Source organism: Giraffa tippelskirchi, chromosome 1 (assembly GCF_054371585.1).
Source record: "Giraffa tippelskirchi isolate mGirTip1 chromosome 1, T2T-mGirTip1v1.2.pri, whole genome shotgun sequence".
In the NCBI taxonomy this organism is placed as follows: domain Eukaryota; kingdom Metazoa; phylum Chordata; class Mammalia; order Artiodactyla; family Giraffidae; genus Giraffa; species Giraffa tippelskirchi.
In genome coordinates this window covers 51,160,001-51,184,616 of record NC_137275.1, presented here as the reverse complement: position 1 = coordinate 51,184,616, position 24,616 = coordinate 51,160,001, and the positions used below count along the sequence as shown (strand labels likewise).

The 24,616-nt window shown below is 39.8% G+C and overlaps 1 protein-coding gene across 11 annotated transcripts in view; it reads right to left on the bottom strand.

Moving 5' to 3' along the window:
- ATP8A1 (ATPase phospholipid transporting 8A1) overlaps positions 1–24,616 on the bottom strand; it is a 230,854-nt gene that overhangs the window by 69,600 nt on the left and 136,638 nt on the right. For all 11 annotated transcript variants that reach the window (XM_081523434.1, XM_081522682.1, XM_081523201.1 and 8 more), the window contains one exon: positions 9,852–10,024. In XM_081523434.1, coding sequence (XP_081379560.1) covers positions 9,852–10,024 — 173 coding nt within the window. The remainder of the gene's footprint in view (positions 1–9,851; positions 10,025–24,616) is intronic.

Sequence of the window (24,616 nt, the reverse complement as noted above, 5' to 3'; positions counted from 1 at the left end):
TGCTAGCTTAGAGAGAAGGTGGGAAGGAATTCAGCCTGATTCTGTTGCTGCTCTTTTCTTTCAGCACCTTGGGGGCAATTTTCCCTAAAACAGAGGGAAGGCACCGAGGTGACAGAGCAGGATCCACGTTTGTGGTCCTGGGTTCTTTTATTTATTTCTTTATGTTTTTAGCTGTGCTGTGCTTTGTTGCAGCGTGCGGCTTTTTTCTAGTTGCAGGGAGTACGGACTGCTCTCCAGTTGCAGAGCATGGGCTCTAGGGAGTGCAGGCTTCAGCAGTCACGGTGCACGGGCTTAGTTGCTCTGTGGCATGTGAAATCTTCCCAGGCCAGGGATTGAACCTGTGTCCCCTGCATTGGCAGGCAGATTCTTAACCAATGTACCACCAGGAAGTCCCAGTCCTGGGTTCTTCATATATCTCTTGCCACTTACACTTCATTTTGAAACAGACTGATGTCAGGACATACCTAGTTTTTAAAAGGTTTGCTTGAATCCAAACGCATGGAAAGACTGAATGGAGATGCCAGACTGTGCAGCTGTCACCACAGAAAGAACATCAGTTATTTTTGAGGAATCAGGGAGGAAGGGAAACAAGCCAGGTGAGGAGAGATGGGCAACGTCTCAGTTTTCAAGAAAAGAAAGAGCCTATAAATTAGACTAGGGAGTCTGTGGTGAATTCCATCAAAATTACAGGGAAATTTCTGTCAGAATCAACTCCCTCTACTGTTCATTTATGAGACATAGACACCCCCTATAGAGCTGGCTGACTATGGACCCCGGGTCAAATCCAGGCAGCATCCTATTTTTATGTAAATTCTTGAGAGAACATAGTCACACCCATTCATTTACATATTATTTAGAGCTCCTCCCAAGCTACAATGTCAGAGTTAAGTAGTGTGACAGAGATTGCATGGCCAGCAAAGCCTAAAATACTATCTGGCTCTTTACAGAAAAAGTTTGCCCACTTTTGCTCCATTAAATAATCCCTTCTGGAAAATGCTACCTGGAACCATCTCATCTTTCACACTTCAATAAAAAGTCCGTTGTTGTACGTTCACTTCTTTCTTCTCTCACTGCTCTCTTGGCAACATGCCTTTTGTTTTCCAGTAGGATGCTCTTTCTCTTTTCACTCCATTCCCCACAGCATCTAGACTGCCATGACCTACTTACTATTCTACCTGATCTTGGCTCCTGGAACCCTAGTCTGGCTCGAAACACCAAACTTTTAATTTGCCCTAAGTGGGGATCACTCAAATAGGCTTATTACCAAGAAGGTAATCACTAGAATCCATCAAGGGTTCAAGGAGAACTAGTTAAATCAAACTAACTCTGACCCACATGGTGCGATCACTAGTTTGGCAGAACAGAGAAATGCCGTAGGTTCCATATATCATGTCCTTTGTAAACTGGAAAATGAAATCCTTTTATTCTCCCATGGTAGAACTGAAGGAGAGCTGCAAGTCCTCTCTTTGGTGGATCTGTATTTGACTGAAGAACACGTTAGAGTACTGATTTACTGACTGATGTAAAGCTTTAGGGAGGCCTTTAGTGGAAGGCCTCCGAGCTCTGTACTTAAAATTGCTCAACAGAAAAAAGAATTTGAATGTAGTTATGGAAGACATTGGAGAAGGCAATGGCACCCCACTCCAGTACTCTTGCCCGGAGAATCCCATGGACGGAGGAGCCTGGTAGGCTGCAGTCCATGGGGTCGCAAAGAGTCGGACACTAGTGAACGACTTCACTTTCACTTTTCACTTTCATGCATTGGAGAAGGAAATGGCAACCCACTCCAGTGTTCTTGCCTGGATAATCCCAGGGACGGGGGAGCCTGGAGGGCTGCCGTCTATGAGGTTGCACAGAGTAGGACACAACTGAAGCATGGAAGACATACATTTATTCCAAGTAAACAAGATACAAAACAGAGAGACTGAAATGAGTAAGATATAACTTAAGAGGGATGGTGACCGAAATCAAGATAGCAGTTATCCTTGGGAGGCTAATAAAATAAAGGTAGCATGAAGGGTCATCTGGGGTGCTGGTTATGTTTGGGTTATTGACACAGGAGTATGTCCACTTTGTAAAAATTCACTGAACTTTACACTTATGCTTGATGTACCTTCCAGGACAGTTTAACTCTGTTTTATCAGAATTATACAACCTGTGGTTCTAATTACTAAGTGTTTATGTATGGATATTGGTGTTGGTGGTTTGTATAAATTGAGTCACATCTAAAACTATAAAATACTGTATTACAGTGGGATGCTACAGCATTTAGATTTCTCATAAATTCTGAGATATTTTACCATCTAATATGGACTTCTCTGATGACATACATTATAATTGGCTACCAGGTTGTAATGTGGCCAGGTAGTTCCTTTAACATTACTCAGTAGAGGTAGAAAAGCAAATGAAATGATAATATTATGATAATATTATTAAAGCAAAATACATACAGTTATGATGGTATAAAATTTATTCAGTGTGTCCTCTTTTAGCCATGTATGAAAGAAATATTCTCTCAACATTTCCAACATTTATTCATATTTCCTTGGAAGCAAATATAGGGTTGACATTCATTAAGAATTTGTAAGTCTTCTCAAAGCCAGACATCTGCTTGGCATTCAACGTTTTCACAAACTTCTTTCTTGAAAGGAATGTCTGTTGAGCATTTAGTAGCTTCATTTGTGCTTTATGGCTACCCTCTAAGTAGAACATTTGTTTACAGAAATCCTTAAAGTTTAAGACAATTCCCAAAGATTCGAGAAGCAGATCTGTCTTGACCCTTTACTTAACATACTCAAGCAATGACAGAAAGTATTCAAGGTGTCTCTTTAGACCTCTTCTTGGAGGGCCCCTTGATCAGACTAAGGTGAAAGGTTTTGCCTGGAATGCCACTCCCGAGTGACGACACTCACTGAAGGCAAGTGTTTTTTTATGCACTATGGGGAAAATGGCCTAAAAGGGGGTTAAACTTTGATTAGAGATGTTGCAAGTAGGGAAAAATGCTTACTTCAATTTAACTTCTGCTTCTCAGAAGACATGAGTACATAAATTGTGGAGGAGAACGGTGATTACTAGACAGTCTAAAAGCTTGGAGGCTCTAGGCCAATTTTCAACCAACTGTCACAGAACATAAGTTTCAAAATATGTTTAAACTAAACTGACAACTACAGAAAAAATGTACGATTCTTTGAAAGGCTGCCTTATGTGAACTGACGAGGATCTCAGAAACCACATGCCATTTAACACACGGCAATAACTCCATTGCAACGTTCCCACTCTCTTCTGGAGGGAATATTAAAAGAGGTTGACCAGATGCTTCCCTGAATTAAGCAGATCCAAGCAGGAGACAGATTCTTCCTAGCACAGAAGTGGCCAACAGAGGTTAGGTTCATCCAAAGCGTGACAGGGCGAGAAGTCACCTGGCTCAGTGGCTTTCATGTTGGAAGGAGCTGATCCAGGAAGGGTGCATGTGTGCATGGGCTTCACACCTTTCTTTGCCAGAGAAGCTCCAATCTTAACTGCTGCAGACATCTAGGCTCCCTGGAAAACTTCACTGCTATATGGCAAGCTCTCCATTTTACAAGTTACAAAACCAGAGAGAGGTTCCATTAGGTATCCAAAGTGCCAGAGAGGTAAAATTGGAACAAGTATTTCATGAATCCCCAACTATACAAGCTGTAAGACCTTGGTGCTAAGTCGCTTCAGTCGTGTCCGACTCTGTGCGACCCCATAGACGGCAGCCCACCAGGCTCTGCCGTCCCTGGGATTCTCCGGGCAAGAACACTGGAGTGGGTTGCCATTTCCTTCTCCAATGCATGAAAGTGAAAAGTGAAAGTGAAGTCGCTCAGTCATGTCTGACTCTTCGCGACCCCATGGACTGCAGCCTACCAGGCTCCTCCGTCCATGGGATTTTCCAGGCAAGAGTACTGGAGTGGGGTGCCATTGCCTTCTCCGTAAGACCTTAGGGCATAAAATATTGGTCACTGAGATGAGAAATTATTACCTAGTACAGTTAGTTTGCAGAATAGCTCTCGCTTTTAGCTGTGTACATACATCTCCATGAGTCTTGGAGCAGGCTTTTCCCCTCTACCTGTCCAAGGAGTTCCAGGGAGCCTGCGAAATCTCTAACATGGCAAATTCAATTTTACATGTTTGTGTAAAATTGGTACAGACCTTTCATTTGTTCTTCAAAAGTATCTGTGATCACAATGAATGGAAAAAATAATCAATGTACTTCAAGTAGGGAACAGAAGAGAAGGACCACAAGAGGAGTAGTTTATAAGCAGGAAAACTTACCTTAGCATAAGATGCACATTTCCTATTGAACTACTCACGTTATATGGGTAAATTTGCACAGAGGTAAAAGCAAAAACTGCTTGTGGCATCTACAAAAATACAGTGCTTGGTAGACTGATAAAAACATTTTATTGTACTTCTTGGGTTTTCCATAATTGAAAAAATTATCTGATGTAAAACATGCAACTTCATTCTGTAAACCAAAACCAGGACTCCAAAGCCCTGAGTAATTTGGGGGCCAGGGGATTATTCCTGTCTCTGAGTATTCCCTTTAGAAAATGATGGTGAGTAAGAGATGTAATGACAGCTGACAGAGAACAACTGTTTCTTTCAATTCAGCTGTGGACTCTTCAGGGAAAATGCTCATCTTTATAACTGTGTCAATTAGGCAAACACTAAAAACTGCCTCCTGCCCTTCATGCTGATAATGTCAGGGAAGAAAGTGGCTGATGTAATCCTGAAGATGGAACTAATGGCCAAAGCCTCATTATCCATTAAAGGAGGTTTTCCCCCTATTCCATTCTAGCAAAGAGAAGATGGCAGAAGAAGAGCACATTCTGAATTATCTTCACTTGTGGACTGACAAGAAATAAACTGTAAAGAGGTTTAAGGGGAAAACCCAGAAAGCCATCATGAACATAAACGAATTTGGGAAACAGTGGCCCACTGTATTTTGAAATAATATTTGGTATTTATGCGGAGGGTTTCTTATAATGGAGTGAAATAGAGAATTTCCTGAGGCAAGGCGATTACAATTATCTGAGAAACCAGGAGCCAGAATGTATGCATCCATTTGTAAAGAAGGATCTTCAGAACTGCCCACCTACTACTCCTCACAGCAAGGAATCATCATGGAAACGATGCTTCAAGGTCAGTAAGCTAAATAACAAGAAGATGGTCTGTGCCCATAGTTTAAATGCCAAGAGGCACCAGGCCAAGAAGGTGCACAGACATAAATCGGGCAGTGGCACTGATGTATTGATAATTATGGGCTTAGATGAATTCCCAAAGCCAGACGGGAAGCTGAACTGCAGTCCTTATGGGAAAAGACAGAATATGATGGTAATGAGGAGAAAAAAGCAGAGGAAGGCGATTTTACTTTTAAAAAGTCCCCTAAAACTCTAAATAAAACTCTTAGTGTCTGCATAGGGACCTTCACAGTCCTCCAACATGCATAAAACAGGACGCAGGGAGGAAGGGGCCACACACATCTTGATAAGTTCAGTGTCAGAGCTGAGCTGCAAGTGCAGTGCAGCGTGCGAGTCCCTCCCAGGGGGCCTGGGACCTGGAGGAGGCCTGAGGTCCCTGCGACTTGTGAGCTTTCAGAACAAGGATCTCAGGAGGGAATTTCACAAGCACAGAACATATTTTTTTTTTCTCCCTTGATTCTGCTTTCTAGTTTTTCTCTCCCTCTGCTATTGTTTAATTTTGTGGTTCGACTTTTTGAAGAATGGTGGGAGGTGCCGAGTTAAGCAATACTCTAGGAATGAGGCTCAGCTGCGATGAAACTGGCCTCCCACATCTTTCAAACCGATTGTGAGTCTGTTTAAAACAAAAGGCAGACACAAACATGAAGGAGAGCAGGCAGGATGTCTTATTCATCCTTGTATGTGTAGCATCCTTGCCCAGCACACAGTAGGCACAGAATGAATGCCGGCTCAAGGGAACTGGTCGTTTTATCTAAACAGCTCTGTGTTCTGTTTCTGAACAGGAGCCAACAGCCACATCACTCAATGTGTTTTTGAGCATCTTTTGTTGATCCTTGTGATCCTGTTAATGAAAGTGATTAAACAACCAAGTCTGGAACAAAATTATCCTGATGGGAGAGTGTCAGAGTTCAACATTACTGAGACTTGGTCAAGAGATCGGCAAGGAACCAAGAAAAGTCACCGGAAAAGCAGATTTAAGAAATCATGAGTATCCTCATGCTTTTAAAATGAGACAGGCAAGATAAAATAATTTCTATATTTTTCATCATCATGGTTAAGCTGAATCTGATTATTACTAATATTAAATATCTAATACAATATTGACTGATATAATTAGATTCCTAGGAATAATAAGGGCTTCCCAGGTGGCTCAATGGTAAAGAATCTGCCTGTCAATGCAGAAGACTAGGGAGACTCGGGTTTGATCCCTTGGCTGGGAAGATCCCCTGGAGGAGGAAATGGCAACTTGCTCCAGTGTCCTTGCCTGGAAAATTCCATGGACAGAGGAGCCTGGAGGGCCATGGGGTCTCAGAGTTGGACATGACTGAGCAACTGAGCACAACAACAGGAATAATAAGCAACTCTTAATGCTCTGAGTATACAGTAGAAGTGACAAATAGATTTAAGGGACTAGATCTGATAGACAGAGTGCCTGATGAACTATGGACAGAGGTTCGTGACATTGTACAGGAGACAGGGATCAAGACAATCTCCATGGAAAGGAAATGCAAAAAAGCAAAATGGCTGTCTGAGGAGGCCTTACAAATAGCTGGGAAGAGAAGAGAAGCGAAAAGCAAAGGAGAAAAGGAAAGATATTCCCATCTGAATGCAGAGTTCCAAACAATAGCAAGGAGAGATAAGAATGCCTTCCTCAGCGATCAATGCAAAGAAATAGAGGAAAACAACAGATTGAGAAAGACTAGAGATCTCTTCAAGAAAATTAGAGATACCAAAGGAACATTTCATGCAAAGATAGGCTCGATAAAGGACAGAAATGGTATGGACCTAACAGAAGCAGAAGATATTAAGAAGAGGTGGCAATAATACACAGAAGAACTGTACAAAAAAGATCTTCATGACCCAGATAATCACAATGGTGTGATCACTCACCTAGAGCCAGACATCCTGGAATGGGAAGTCAAGTGGGCCTTAGAAAGCATCACTACGAACAAAGCTAGTGGAGGTGATGGAATTCCAGTTGAGCTATTTCAAATCCTGAAAGATGATGCTGTGAAAGTGCTATACTCGATATGCCAGCAAATTTGGAAAACTCAGCAGTGGCCACAGGACTGGAAAAGGTTAGTTTTCGTTCCAATCCCAAAGAAAGGCAATGCCAAAGAATGCTCAAACTACTGCACAATTGCACTCATCTCATATGCTAGTAAAGTAATGCTCAAAATTCTCCAAGCCAGGCTTCAGCAATACGTGAACTGTGAACTTCCAGATGTTCAAGCTGGTTTTAGAAAAGGCAGGGGAACCAGAGATCAAATTGCCAATATCCGCTGGATCATCGAAAAAGCAAGAGAGTTCCAGAAAATCATCTATTTCTGCTTTATTGACTATGCCAAAGCCTTTGACTGTGTGGATCACAATAAACTGTGGCAAATTCTGAAAGAGATGGGAATACCAGACCATCTGACCTGTCTCTTGAGAAACCTGTATGCAGGTCAGGAAGCAACAGTTAGAACTGGACATGGAACAACAGACTGGTTCCAAATAGGAAAAGGAGTACATCAAGGCTGTATATTGTCATCCTGCTTATTTAACTTATATGCAGAGTACATCATGAGAAACGCTGGGCTGGAAGAAACACAAGCTGGAATCAAGATTGCCAGGAGAAATATCAATAACCTCAGATATGTAGATGACACCACCTTTATGGCAGAAAGTGAAGAAGAACTAAAGAGCCTCTTGATGAAAGTGAAAGAGAAGAGTGAAAAAGTTGGCTTAAAGCTCAATGTTCAGAAAACTAAGATCATGGCATCTGGTCCCATCACTTCATGGGAAATAGATGGGGAAACAGTGCAAACAGTGTCAGACTTTATTTTTTTGGGCTCCAAAATCACTGCTGATGGTGATTGCAACCATGAAATTAAAAGATGCTTCCTCCTTGGAAGGAAGGTTATGACCAACCTAGATAGCATATTTAAAAGCAGAGACATTACTTTGCCAACAAAAGTCCTTCTAGTCAAGGCTATGGTTTTTCCAGTGGTCATGTATGGATGTGAGAGTTGGACGGTGAAGAAAGCTGAGCGCCGCAGAATTGACGGTTTTGAACTGTGGTGTTGGAGAAGACTCTTGAGAGTCCCTTGGACTGCAAGGAGATCCAGTCAATCCATCCTAAAGGAGATCAATCCTGGGTGTTCATTGGAAGGACTGATACTGAAGCTGAAACTCCAATACTTTGGCCACCTCATGAGAAGAGTTGACTCATTGGAAAAGACCCTAATGCTGGGTAGGATTGGGGGCGGGAGGAGAAGGGGACGACAGAGGATGAGATGGTTGGATGGCATCACTGACTCGATGGACATGGGTTTGGGTAGACTCCGGGAGTTGGTGATGGACAGAGAGGCCTGGCGTGCTGCAATTCATGGAGTTGCAAAGAGTCGGACATGACTGAGCGACTGAACTGAACTGAACTGAATGCTCTGAGTATAATTTTATAGGCTGAAATGATACTTATCAGGGAAACTTATTAAGTATGAGTTAAACTATGTTTCACAAATAAACCCCACTGAAATTTAGGAAATATCTATAAGGCATGGCTTGTAAGTTTGGTGACAATATCATATATAGGATATTTAAATATATAAACAAGTAAAGCCTGGACCAAAAGGAAAAGTTTAAAAGCAGAAGATTCTTTTATTAATAAATATATTTTAAAAGAAAAATAAAGGCCAATAGTACAGTTTTCAAGATAATGTTAAAAGCACAGATTCTGAGAAATTCTTTAGAAGTCTTGCTAACATTTCACCTTCCATCAAAAGAAAGCAATTTGAGAAACTGCTACCCCAGACCTAGTTTGACCAGCTGGTTAGATTCAGCAAGTGAGTCACAAAGAGGAAAATCCTTGCATTTCACGGTAACCAGAAGGGAAAAGACTGGGCATAGGCATAAACTTACTTTACACTTTACGAAGACATGAGAAAGATTCTTTGACAAGAAGTTCAGGAAGCACTGGAGCTAAACAGTTCACAGAAGTACAATTCTATGGAGTAGGCCTTGATAACTCAAAACAGACTTTAACTTAGGATATAGGCAATATTACAAATTAGAGGGCAGAAGATTGTACGGTCAATAAATAGCCTTCAGAAAAATGCTTGGCTATTTGGAAAATGATTCAGTTAGTGCCTCCCACCATGATTTCCTCACAAATAAGTCCAACTCACGGAATCAAAGATATAAGTATAGAAAATAGAACCTTTAGAGAGACAACCCCAGAAAGAAATGCAGATAAATAGTCTTAAACATAGAATGGCAAGAAACCTGCTGATTCAAATTATGAACAATTATCATTAATGACGGGCTTCCAATCAGGACTCACTTTCAAAACAGCACCTTAGCTAAATCCATTCTCTCACAGCTCCAAGTCAATGAATGAGCCTCACTATCTCTGCTCAATGAGGGATTCCTGCCAGACAATCCTGCGAATAGACCTGTCCATTGGCTCGGTCACAATGTTCTCAAAGCTATCCAAGTTCGTGAACCCTGAGTCTTGAATGAATGAATTAACAAATAACTGACATTTACAAGTTTGAGATAAAATAACTTCAAGGAACGTTAAAAATCAAGAGCTCAGGATCTAGTTGCTCTTTACTGAAATCTGACAAATCCCAGAGAACTTACCTGCAGCAAATAACAGCTTTGCACGACAAAGCTAAGTCCAGGAAGTACTGCCTCACTCCAAAAGTTAAGGCATATTTGAGGGTTTTCCCATCAATTATAAGAGCAAAGTCATTCTCTTTCCGAAGAGCGTCACCCAGGGTAGTGCAGTGACGACTGAGAGTTTCCCGTGTTCCCTGTAAAATTAAACAAGAAACGCCCTCAACACTTATTCCCATTTGTTCTATCAAGATGTCTTAAGGCGGTTCAGCAACTACACTTAGTTATTTTTAGTGCTTTTTATGTTTCAAATTGCTTTTACCTTCCTTCATTCATTAGATTCTCACAAAAGCCCCATCAGAGACTATTGGACAAACATTATCAGAAAAAGTAAGTGACATCCTTAAAGTCATACCCTGCTCCTCCCAGCATTGGGATCAGATTACACGTCATCCATTCCCCTTCCATCTTTGCTCATTATTCCAACCACACAATCAAAACCATGTGGAAATATTTTCAGTACATTATCTTCTTAAAGCCAAACAACACTGAACTAGTCAAAAGTGCTTAGCTATGAATCAAGGACCGATGCTGAAGCTGAAGTGCCAATACTTTGGCCACCTGATGAGAAGAGCCAACTCATTAGAAAAGACTCTGATGCTGGAGAAGATTGAAGGCAGGAGGAGAAGGGGACGACAGAGGATGAGATGGTTGGATGGCATCACAGACTCAATGGACTTGAGTTTGAGCAAGCTCTGGGAGTTGGTGATGGACAGGGAAGCCTTGTGTGCTGCAGTCCATGGGGTCGCAAAGAGTCGGACATGACTGAGTGACTGAACAACAACAAATGAATCAAGGGGAAAAGATGGAGAATATAATTTAAATAATTAATGGGTTTTCTTTCAGAAGTATTCAATGCAATTGAAATTAATTCCCAGTAACCCAGAAGAGGAAGGGCAGTATCTATAATCTCTTGCGACTTCATGAATTGGCATCTGTAATTTCAATCATGATTTCATGATGCTGTATTTCAGTTGGGGAGGGTGATGTGTGGCCCTAGTAATCTTGGCAGATCCAATAAAAGAACCCATTCTCTCAGTGAAGAGTTCACTTTCAGGCAAAATAAAAACCTTTAGTGTCAAGGAAGGATTTGTTTGCCTCAACCGTACAGAGGGGTTGTATCTGTCTCCCTCTATTAAAAACTACTGCTTTCCCAGCTCTTCAAAGGGAAAAAGTTTTAAGATACTTAGTATTTCTTTCCAAATCCTGTACTCTTCCTATAACCTAATAGGGACAGCTTATTTCAATAGAGCCCTAAGTATGATTATTATTATTTTTTAAAAATTATTTATTTGTTTATTTATTGCCCTGTTGCATGTGGATCTTAATTCCCTGATTAGGGTTCAAACCCATGTCCCCTGCATTGGAAGCATGGAGTCTTAACCACTGGATCACCAGGGAAGTCCCAAACCTTGACAATATGAAGAAACAGAACACAGGCTCAGCACAAGGAAGTGTAAGAAACAATTGCCTTCCTATTAGAGTTTTGTTCTGAGTGCTATAGTAACTGAGTCTGTACTTATTTATATAATAAATTTAACAACTCCATATTTATAGAATAAAATATACCTACAGTAAAAAAAATAATTATAGAATAATTTTTGTTATGGGAAATATAATTATCGTTCCAATTTAAGACTGTGGTACAGTTATCCGAGTTATCTTCACAAAAAGGGAAGCAAAGGCAGAGGTAATTAAAATTTTATATTGGGGATTTTTGAAGGCGGTTTTGCATTCGTATTTCAAATGTGGTTCACACTCTGTTCTAGAATTTCAGAGTCTGTTTATCAAAATAATAGAACCGTGCTGTACTGTAAAGTAAGACCGCCCAATCCTCCCAACACTGGGACCCTGTTCAACACTTCCCCTATTCCTTGTTACACACAGTGACATGAAGGACCACCATATAGCAGCATTCTTTGCAAAATTCTCTGTTCACACTTTACATCAGAGGGGAAAGAGCTGTTTTAATTTACAGACCTCACCCTTCTATTTCCTGCTGGAAATTTTTGGCCCAAGAGAATTTAAGAAAAGGAGGCAAAAAAAAAAAAAAAAAAAAGCCAGTAAAATTCTGCAAGCAAAATTTACCAATGACTATCCATAGTTGATTACTCTGGATTGTCTTGAAAGCAAATTCCCATAGAAATGAACAACCAAGCAAATTAATGCACTGATAAAAAATGAAAATAAAACAATATTTAGCATGTACCACACACCAGTCATGATTCCAAGGGCACACACACAGATACAACACTTCAGTTAACACTTATTACAGCCCTATGCAGGAGGTATAATTATTGTCCCATTCTTCAGATGATAAGCATGAGACTTTAAAATTCCTTGCTCCCAAACACATGGCTACTAAATGGTGAAACCCAACTGAGAGTTAAATTTCTGTGCTAGCTTGTCTTTCTCTACATTATCCAGCAAAAACAAAACCAACAGTACCAGGCATAGCAAATTATAAATGGAATCCCCAGACCATTCCCTCTGTTGTCTCCCCTGAGCCCTCATCATCTGTCTCTCATCTTGTCTTTACCACCAACAGAGACTTCTCTTCACAAAACAAGCTTGAAACACGAATCATGCCTCTTTTTGCCCTCAAATTTTTCAATAGCTTGCTACTACTTACACGATAAAGTCCAAAACCTAAGCCCAACTAACTTTCATTGGCTTTCCTCTTCACAGTCTTGACTCTCCTATCCCCTCTCTGGACCGCTCTTTCTTCCTGAGGATATCCCACTATCTCTTAAACCAAGCTTACCTTCTCAAACCCTCCCAGATGCACTCCATGCTACCAACTGTAAGTCCCTCTATGCTACCAAGACCTTCAGATCCTTGAGGCTACAGACAATGTCTTATCTCGTTCCCAGCCACAAACACAGCTCCTGCAACTACAGATGCTCAGGAAAAGTCATGTTTATGGAATGAGAGCACTGATAAATTCTGATTTCACCCTACTGGCAGCAGTCCATTTCCCCTCTATTATCAATTCTGATTTGAGAGAAAGAGAGAGAGACTGACAGAGAGAGAGGTCAGACTTTCTCTTTCACGCTCTTTAATTTTCTAGAGAATAATCCCTATTACTTCAACCATCTTTCAAACCAAGGCACTCCCCACTAAAATGCAGGTGTGTGTATTTGTGAATCTATTTGTCTGCCTGCCTATCTACCTACTTATTCATCCATCCATCCGCGACTCTGTGTGGTTTTTTTTAAGCTTTTTCCCATGTCACTCCTGACCTGAAAAGGCAAATGAAATCTGAGATGCACCTAAGGAGGACTTCCAATTTCCTTACAGATCAGCAGCAAAGTGAGACTGCAAGGCAAGTGAACTCCTGAGTTGTGCAAGCTCCCTCATGAACCAGCCTGAGGGCCACAGTCCTGTGCGCCCAACCTTCCCTCCTTCCAGGGTGTTCTCTAACACCATAAGATGTGTTGAGAACTTATTTGTGGCATCAGGACCCCGGGGTTTGCTGGGTGATTATCACAGATCTTCGGTAAAATCAAAAGGTGTCGGGAGATGTGACAGAGGTCACAATTCGGGAGGCGAGTCAAAATCTTCACACAGTGACTTCTTTAGTCAGCCCACCTCAGGTGCAAGGTAACAGCCACAGAAAAGCTGCAAACATTTTCTTATTTTAGTTTACAGTTTCCTTTTGTAAGCAGAGCTGTCGTCGGCTGTGTGCTGCCAGTTACACGTTGTATTTGACCCTTATTTATACTGCCAGGAGTATTTTAAAATTCCTTTATTTATGAAAGTTTATTGCTTCTCCCTTAAGCCTAGGAGCCATACTTTATGGCCATATTGCATTGGAGCTTATCTCCTGTAGCTAGAAATAAATTTATTACTACATTAGCTGTTGCCTTGTTTTCTTTTTGGCTACTGAAGGGGGAAATGTTTAAACATTTAAACTTAGTGACATGTGAAAGTGAAAATACATAAATGAAAAGCTAACTCAGAAAAAGGATAAAAGACCACAGAGTACAACAAAATAAGAGCTCTGTCTCCCTTATGCTACAAAGTCTTATTTGTGGGCTGAAAGAAAAGGAGCATCTGTTGGCACAGTCAGGGAGAGTCAGAAGCACAGGCAGTTTGGGGAGACAGGCAGGGGTCCAGGCGTCTCACCAGACGGGGCTCCAGGTACGGGAGGCAGCTGCAGGGAAGGTGGGATCTGCCTGCACCTCCCGCAGACTGCATCCCACGTGGACATACATCAGCTATCTGCTCCCCGCTCACAGCCTGCCCCCAGCCAACTGCTCATCAAGAGCCCTTAGGCGCTCCCTCCACGCCTTCCTACTTTGCCAAATCACAATCCGGTCCACCACCCACACTTCTCTGTTCTTAGTTCCGACCCCACAGAAAGAAAGAAAATCACCTCCCCCAGAGGACAGGCTCTAACCAGCTCTCCTCTTTTCTATGGGTGCTCATTGCTACCGATCGCTCCTTTCCCCCAGGGCTAGCCAATTCCACGCTTTCCAGAGGCTACCCCACACTCCAAATCTGCCCCCTGATACTACAGCTAAGAACATTCACAGTTAAGAAAGAATTCTCTTAACTTTCCTCTCTTAACTTCAGAAACTTCCCTTTACCTAATCCTTGCTGACTCCTGAGCCAGAGGCAGTAGGGTGGTGGGGCAGACCTGACTTTTCTCATCTCTGTTCCTCCCTCTTCTCCCTCGTATCTTTATTCTCCCCCATTGTCACTCTCTAAGACTACACACTGAAAACAGTGAACAAATAAACAAACTGCGACAAGTCCCCCTGACTGTTCTTTGAGTCCTCCAGGTGAGATGAATACCTCCACCTTTCAGACTCTCTAAATACTTGTTTATACTTACATAATGTAGCATGATGTATAATTGCTTATCTGTCTATATCTCTATGTCTCTTTGGGACTGAGGCCCTTGATAAAGAGATGAAGTACAATTAATATGAGCTTGGTGACAAAGGAATAACCAAATTATTAACGACTGGAGAATCCCATGTAGGAAGTTACAATCCTTTGTTGTGTGATTATTCTGAGGATTGATTTTGCTGCCTATAAAACTCCTAGGTAATCTCGGCTACTCTTAATTAGAGCAGTAAATAAAATGTTAGTGTGTTTATTTTATGACAGATGAATTGGAGAACAAAGAGATGGTTATGATCGAGCATCTCCTTCTATCTTTATATAACATAAAATTATCTAATGAATATAATGGAATCAACACCTAGACTAGCTACTTAGTGATCAAGCCAGGTTATACGACAGTAGATTGATGAGAAGAAAACAACTTGATTTTGGTTTATAAGAAACACACTTGAAAAAGAAAAAAAAAGAAAAGTGATGCTTGGCACATAATTAGATCAAGCAGAATTTTTTACAAAAGATAACTCTGACCAAAGGGCCCTATTAAAGTTCTATGTGAATCTTCAAGGCATTGCCTGGCCCAACAGATGACATATTCATATAATACCTAACACGGTGGGGGAAATCTCCCACTCCCTCTTTCTTGAGTTCTTTTGGCTGGTCTAATAATTAAATTGGCACAAGAGAGATTAACGTGGGAAAAAAAACCCCTAAAATTTAATCAGTATATATGGAGGTCTCTAGAAATGGGACCTAATAAGTGGCCAAAGAATGCAGCTTTTATGCTTTTTAAGAAAAAGAAACAATACATTTATGAAGACTTGACAAGATAGAGAAGTTTAAACTTTGGTAATAAATTAGTGAGGAAGTAACAAGTTTTGTTTAAACAGCCTTCTTGGCCCTAAATTTCCTATCTCTGGTGATAAGGATGTCTCTACCTCCTGGAGCAGGGAGGCTACCTTCCAAATGGGAGATTTATTTCTTGCTTTCTAAAGACACAGGAAGGTTAGAATGTTGTTTTTTTGGATTGGTTGGTTTTTCTAGAGTAACTTTAATTCAAAATATTTGATATGCCAGTCTGGAATATTTTGAGAGGGTCTACCCTGAGCCACAACATACCCACCAATGAAATAAAATAATTTTTAAAGTAATCACAGACTGGCAGCTTTATGATAATTTTTTTTTACATTACTTTTACATGACCTTTGCCAAGGAAATCCTTGATAAAAATCACAGCGGGCACCCTAGACAACGAATACAATTTTACAATGAAATAAATGGAAAGCCCTGACTTGTCTGGAAAGTATCCTAGTATGCAAGATGTCGTTTTCATTCTGGCAAAAACTCTGCTTGGAACAGCCTAAAGAACCCAGAGGCCAGATGTGCAAAGAACATGTTAGGCCACCTAAGAACTATGTTTTTGATGGCCCAAATGTAATGTTGCAGAAAGCACCTGCATAAAAATGGCCCTTTTCAGCTTCTGGCTTTTGGATTTTCTTTCTGATTCCTTTCAGGGGTTAATAGGACAGTTAGTCTTACTTAGGAACATATCCAGAGAACACCCTAGTAGAGAATGTGGCAACATCCCTAAGCAGAGAAAAATGAAAGCCTCTTGTCTTTGACTAGAAGACTACTCTATTCCAGTCTAACCAGCAGAAATGAGGTGAAGATTACACACAGTCTAAGATGCAACACCTAAATGTCATGGCTCCCACACCCTGCTCCAAGGCTGCAGTGACTTACAGCGACAGAAGCAAATGTGTGATCACTCATCTTATCCCAGAGGGTGTCATCAGCAAGGCTAAGCCAAACAGCAAAAGTTAAAAGAAGAAAGTATATACATATACTTATTAAGTTCAAACTATATGTTGGTGTGTGGGTCTGAATACAAATAAGAACTCAGCACCTGTATTATTCCTGGGAATCTGTTAAATGTGTGCAAGTCAAATGGTAAACTTATGTTTATCATAATTTTATCATAAATTCACCACCAGTTAAATGAATAAGCATAGAATTTTGGCTAATGTTGAATTACTTTTGGAAGACACACAACTTTGACCTTTGTCGGAATGGTTTGATAAGTTTATGAAGCCTATGCTTTTCACTTTAGTATTAGCACCTCTGGTTTTGGTTTTCACTTACTTTCCACCAAAAGGGCAAAAGTCAACACAATATTACAGGAAAGTATCTTTTTGAGCAAAGATGGGGACTCTGATGAAATAAGACAATTTACCAGAGGTTGAGTCACTGTGAAATAACTTTTTTAGAACTTGTTAGCTGATGTGCACAAGTCATCAATCAGCATAGAGAAGGCAGCCATCAACATACGACAAATGTGTAACCATAAAAAACGGGGCTTCTTTAGTTAGAAAGTCAAGAATGGCCACGAGGGTTCAGATGGTGCTTCTGGGCATTGATAACATTGAAGCAAACAATGGAGCCACACTGCAAAGAACTTAAGTTTCAGAAGACGAAACATATGCTGTGGCTCAGAACTCAAGGTATTCCTCAACTTTTGGTAGTTGCAGAGTATAAGGTGAAAACAAGGTAATCAAACATTTTTCATCTTCCTTGGAAAGAAAATATTTATTTTGAAAAAAAGTTCCTTAATGATGTGAAAGGAAAAAATCTAAATGAAAAATAAGGAATAGTTTCAACTACTAACTTAAGTAAAAATACTAAGAACTCCAAAATACTTTTAGATCAGGTGGCTACATATGTTCTAGAAAGGATTATATCCCACATCACATGTCACAGGTAAGTTCATTTCATGGCATATCAATAAACTTTTTGCCAGGAGTACGTGTATATTCCAATCTACCTCCTTATTTATTTTTTCATTTGACTAACTCTAGAAGGCAATCAGGGGCTTCCCAGGTAGCGCCAGTGGTAAAGAGCCCAACTGCCAATGTAGGAGACATAAGAGACATAGGTTTGATCCCTGGGTTGGGAAGAGACCCTGGAGGAGGGCATGGAAACCCACTCCAGTATTCTTGCCTGGAGAATCCCACGGATGGAAGAGCCTGGAGGGCTACGCTCCACAGGGTCGCAAAGAGACATGACTGAAAAGACCTAGCACGCAGGCATGCAGAAGGCAATGATATGGTATCAGAATGGCTTGGATTGAATTGTTGCTCTCCCACTTTAGGCAAGTTACTTCTCTGAGTCATTTTTTTTTTTTTCCATAAGATTGGGTTAATATCTCTTTCATAGGGTTATTGTTGTGACAAGATGTGCTAACTCAGGTGTCCTGCCCAGTGCTTGGCTCAGAGGTGACATCTGAGAAAGACTAGTTCCTTTCCTTCCTCTGACATCAGATCTAACAGGATTATCAACACATGATGAAGAATGAATGCTCTGCAACTTGTCAATCACCGCATAACATCAGTGCAAACCAAGTGGTATATTACTGAGATGATTTTCAGTTTTCTTTTGAAATCTTCTAACAGCAATTTTATTTCAATCTACTTTTTGATTACTAACACTCAACTCTACTAGCTACTACTTCTTTTATGTAAAAACTATCTGGAAACTTGTCTTCCCTCAATCATAGAAAAGATAGCATTATCCCTTCCCATATGGTATGTGGCTCTTGGTAGAGAGTAGGAGGACAAATATTTATAAAGTTAACTTGGACTATTTTTCTTTATCTCTAAATTTCTGTCTCTAACCTGATATAACTCTTGAGCAGAAAATAAATTGAAAGTTACAAACTGATTGGCATTTCTCTCTTACTATCTATGTTTTTTGCAGATGACCACTTCAATATATGTTAGACTTTAAGCTCCCATAGAGAATATAAAGTTATATATATATGCAGAGTAAATAGCATTATATGTAAATGAGACCCTCAGAAATAGTAGGTTGAAAATAACGCTAAAGAAAAAAGTGAGGACACACTTTGCTGGCATATTTTTCAGCAATAACACCATCACCTTAACTTCTTAGGTACTGATTATTTTTTAAACCAGATTTATAAATATTCGCTGGCAGGGGGAAACCTTAGTTGACCTACTTAGTTTTAAAAGCTACTATCAATTAACATAACATGTCAAATAAGAGGATATATATAAGAATCTTAACCTAACATATTTCATTAACTGTTTTGGTGGTTTGTGGCCCTATCTCATCACCATTTAAGACATGAGGTGTTTATAAATTTATGGCCAAATAATGTTTCATTCTTTCTCTGTTTTTATACTCTCAGCATTCACACCCTGAAGTTACAAATTAACAAAATATTTCAAGGACATTCTTAATAATACATTATGACCATATCAAGTATGGACAATGTTAGCATGTTCTTAAAGAGTAAGTTATGACTCCCATAAGAACAATGTGGATAAATCATTGGGTATTATTTTTTGACAATGTGTTATTGATTCAGAGAACCACAGGACATTACATATACCCCCATGCAACACATATATCAACTACTCCTTTACTGCAGGCTGTACGTTGTACTGATCTGTACGTTGTAAAGATCATATACCTGAGAGTAAAGAGGAATTATATGTATATACAACTGGTCCATTTAGTATTCATCCCAGTCAGGATCACTAGCTCTCTTGGATAGTTTCTGACCAAAAAATCTGGTGTTTCTAAACTCCTAGGCTATATTAGAACATAACCTTCAAAAAACATATTTATATAGAATCAAACCAACATAAAATAATTTTTCCAAAATGGGTAAAGGCAGACAGAAGGTGAAATCATAGACTATGTGGGAAAAGGGGTGGGTGGGATGATTTGAGAGAATAGCACTGAAACATGTATATTACCATATGTAAAACAGATGACTAGTGCAAGTTTGATGCATGAGGCAGGGCGCTCAAAGCTGGTTCTCTGGGACAACCCAGAGGGGTGGGATGGGGAGGGAGGTGGGAGGGGGGTTCAGGATGGGGGGACATATGTACACCCATGGCTGATTCATGTTGATGTATGGCAAAAACCACCATAATATTGTAAAGTTTTTTTTTAAGTTTTTTTAATTAGCCTCCAATTAAAACAAATAAATTAATTAAAAAAACATATGGTCAAAAAGGTCTTCTAAAACAGCTTAGTGGGAAACAGTCAAGTGAATGAATTTAATCAATACATATTGCTAAACATAATGGAAAGGGAAACAAAAAAATCTTGCTCATGCTTTGCTGATATGTAGATATGAGCTTTCCAGGGCAGGTATAGATATAAAACACTGTAATTGAGGAAATGGTCCAATCTCCCAGTAGGGTCATGCCATGTGAAACAGGTCAAAGGTTATGGGATGGAAGATGGTAGGAAGAGGAAGTTGTAGAGCTGGGTAAATTCCTCTTGGCCCCTGGGCGGAGGTTTGGGATTTGGGGTTATGATAGGTTCCATCAGGCAAATAACTCCTTGTGAGGCATCTAGTCTGGTTTGGGGTACCCTAGAGAGAAAGGCTGAGAAGTGTCTAATCTGGGTCCAAGTCTGTCTTGCAGTGTAGGATGGAGGCACCAAGCAAAGAAAGACAAACCCCGGGAAAGGAAGGAAGAGTGAGGCAGGGGGTATAATTATATAATGTAAATAGTTTTGTGGATAAAGGCTTTTACCAAAGCCCTCATAGTAATTATTTGAAACCACCACTGAAAGCCTCCTAAACACTTATTTTGAGTTTGGTATTAAATATTCTCCAGCGGCTGCAGTGACTCAAGTGCAGGAGGAAGTGTCCTGGAGGAACTGGGTGGGCAGACATCCAGTCTGTCATATGGTCTTCAATTCAGCCAGAAGAGATTGCTCAGAATATACAACTATTTTTTTGAAAATAAGCAAATTACCAAATCAATGGTTTGGAGAAAGTAACAACTGGTATCTGTGAGAAATTCTTACCAAGAACCACAAAGAAAGCTAAGGTTGGGTCCATTTTCCTAACGATTTGAATTGATTCATGTAGGGAATACAGAGGAATCATTATCTACTGTGTTTTCTCACTGCAAATTCCAAAGGCACACTATTCTCATTATTTTCAACATCCATTCAAAAAAAAAATCTCTATACAACTGTCATAGTAAAATGGAATATAGGGTCTTTCGTAAATTTCATAAATACAAGATACCCAACACCACCAATTCCCAGAAGAGTAGTCCTTTTCCAGCTGCTCTGGAGCCCTGGTGGTGAGTAGGAAGGGAGGCAGAGACAAATCGGAAAATCTGGGGGGGGTGGGGGGTGCTCCCAGAAGGCTTTTTTCTGGGACTAAGGCCCTGTTATTTCTGGAGAAGGAAAGGTTGTTTAAAAACAAAAGGAAAAACAATTTTCGGATTAAAGTCATCTAGGTCAAAATTCAGGATCCCACATTTGCTAATCTTGTGAACTCATGGTTTCCATCTGTAATTGAGACAAACATCATTCATGTAGGAATGGAGGCAAAAAGCAACTTTATGCCAATAAAAAAGTTAAAATGAAAAAAGGAACAGAGGCGAATGCATACAGACACACCTGGGACATAGCTTCCTGCAAACTGTCAGTTTTATAACTCATCAAAAGATATGGGTGGCAAAGATGCAAAAAAGTCCCAAGGCACAGCAGTCTGTTCCCCTCAAAACTGCCCACAAGCTGTGAGGAGATGGCAAGAGAGTAGACTGGTTAGAAAGCATTTATCAGTAATTCTAGGTCTCAGAGAGCTCTTGAAAGAGCTCAGATGTTTAGCCAAAAAAAAAAAAAAAAAAGAAGGATAAAGACTATTCAAGCTTGTGGGAGGAAGAATTTCTCAAAACAGAAATACTATGAATTTGTGAACAACTTCACTTTGGGTTCTGCACACAAGCCAAGATTACTGAATTTTGTTTAAGAAAAGGGGACACATTTAGTTTTTCTGAGAGCAAACAATGGACTTGATGGAACTTTTTCAACCACAAACTTTGGTTTGTGGCAGACACTATCTTAAATCAGAGGAAAAGAGAACAGATTATTTGTTCATATGTTATTTTCATTTTTTGTAATGTTTACATTTTTTTTTTTTTTTTACTAACCCATTTCTCTCAAATGTAACAAAGTTCGCTTTCTTCACTGAGCGCTACTTGAAGCAAGCTGTGTGCCAGACAGTATTTGAACAATCATCCTGCAATGGGACATTACAAAAACATATCTTTGCTTCTGATAGGGACATATTAACACCTTAAAAGTTAAACTGAGCTCTTAAACATTTTCAAGCCAAAAAGCTGAAACAACTTTGCTAATGGTAACAGAGAATTCACAATCCTAAAGGTCCAAAGCTGGCAGTGGAAGAAAATTCACTGTGGTTTAAAACCTGCCTGAACTATTTTTCAAAGCAATACAAAATGTATTGTATTAGACTCATGGGACATATCAAGACAAAACCTGAAGTAGCCTCAATTCTCCTTTTTCCCCTTCTTTTTCTGGAGCCAAGTCAATAACTTGCTTATTCTGGATTTCTTTCAGAAGCCATTCAACAGTGATTGGTTTCCCAAACAGTAAGGTTTGTCTGCATAATACATGTAAGATGAGCTTTAAAGGGTACAGATGACAACTTCACCATTTATGTCATGAATGCTTATAAGTTATATTTGAAGCTTACATGGTGTTATAAAACCAAATTTAGCTAGAAAAAAATGTGCAATCCCATAAAGGGCTTTCTTTTACCATGGTGTTGAAAAATATATATTCTTATGCTTGTTAATATCAAATGTGGTTAACAATTCATTTTCTGCAAAATATATGGGTGAGAGGAAACACTGGTATCCATAATCAAACCTAGCCTGGCTTAAGTTCATATCTCCAAATTAAGCAGAGAAATTTAAGTAGTGAAGAGGATGGCTATTTAAAATCACCTCTTATAGCACTTGGCAAAACGAAACTCCCTCTACCCCTGGGAATAAAGATGTTAAAAGAAATAATAATGATGATCATGAGAATGGTTCATAGTTCTTATGTGCTTATTAAATGCTAGGCATTGTATTTAAAAGGTATTGTTTTGTTTAACCCCCACAACACCCTAGAGATGGGTATTATTATTACCCTTGTTTTACAAGTGTCACTGGAAACTGAGGTTCCAGAAAATTTTATTTGCTTAGACTCCAGAATCCAATGACTTACACACATCCTCCAGAGTTTGCTTAGCACTAGAGGTCAAGTTTACTTTCAAGACTGGGCATAATGGTGAAGTGAAAGTCGCTCAGTCATGTCCAACTCTTTGTGACCCCATGGACTATACAGTCCATAGAATTCTCCAAGCCAGAATACTGCAGTGGGTAGCCTTTCCCTTCTCCAGGGGATCTTCCCAACAAAGGGATCGAACCTGGGTCTCCAGGTTTCTTTATCAGCTGAGCCACAAGGGAAGCCCGGGCATAATGGTATCTGCCTACTAATGTTTTCAGGTGTAAATGTGATTGTTCCTGTAAAATCTTTAGTCCAAACATAAGCTAGTGTTTCCTTATGACTCTATCAGCCATGCATAGAACCCTGCAGGGGCAGCAGAGCTTCTTTTTCACATAGTCAGAAACCTGTGTTTTTCTTTGGGATCCATACTCGGCTTCCCATATGTCGGGTACTGACTCCTCATCAGGCTAAATGTGAATGTCAACAGAAGCAGAAACTGAAAAACAACTGTGCCCAGATGATCAGAAGGAGAGGCAGGCAGGGTTTCTCAGGAGTTAAATTTGGGAAGACTGGAAGCCTTTTGACTCCGAGTAAAGGAAATTTATTTCTCCAAATTCCTCACATACATATTTAACCATCATTCCTGTTGATTCCATAAATATAGAGTAATTTTCCTCTCCGCCCCTTTTTATTTCCCATGGAATCCAGACAGTAGAAAAGAGGAGAAGAAACAGTAAGAACAAATTTAAGATCCAGCGCTGCCTCCCAGGACAGATCCCACAATTGTCCTAGGAGGTGCTAGAAGGAGGAGAGGTCAAGGTTACAAGTATATCATGTGAGACTCAAGAAAGATCATCTGGGCACCTACAGAGCTAATGGCTTGAGAAATTATGGTTCCTTCCACCCAACCAGACTTGACAAAGGAGGGTAGTGCAATCTTGAGCTATCTCAATGAAACAGTCTTCACTTTCTCTCTATCTTTTACAGAAAGCTAGATAATATCCATTAAAACATATTCTGGGTCACCTGAAGTATTTTCAGAGATTCACAGAGTTAGAATGCTATGGGGGATTTGAATACTATAATCATCACACTCCTTAACATAACATAAACCCATTATACTACATTTTAAAAGAAGTTAATTAGACATTGGGAGCTAAAAATAGGTCACATGGGAGATTCCCTAGTTCTTAGCTCACATTTTTAGAGGTTTCCAGTTTTAACAGATATATTTTGAACTAGTTACTTCATGGTAAACCAAAAGTATAAAAGAGATGCTGGGGGATAAATTGGGAAATTGGAATTGACATATATATATATATATATATTACTATTTATAAAACAGGTAACTAATAAGGATCTACCATATAGCACAGGGAACGCTACTCACTACTCTCTCATGGCCTTTATGGGAAAGAATCCAAAAAAAGAGTGGATATATTATATAAATAACTGATTCACTTTGCTGTACAGCAAAAACTAACACAACATTGTAAAAAAACTGTACTCCAATAGAAATTAAACAAAAGAGATGCTAGAAGAATCTGGATCTAGGTCATCAAGCCAAAGGGGTTTCTGAGAATTTCATGAGATTATTTCTGGGCATTTCTGTAGACTTAGGGAAGTACAAAATATTCTTCAAGCCAGTAATTTAAAACTCTTGCTTTAGCAGACCCTTAATAAAATGTCTCATATCAATATCATAATCAGAACCCGTAATAAAATGGCTCAAAGTTACATGATAAAAAGTTACATGTTATCTAAATTATCTTATTATAAATATCTAACTGATTTTGCTCAACTTT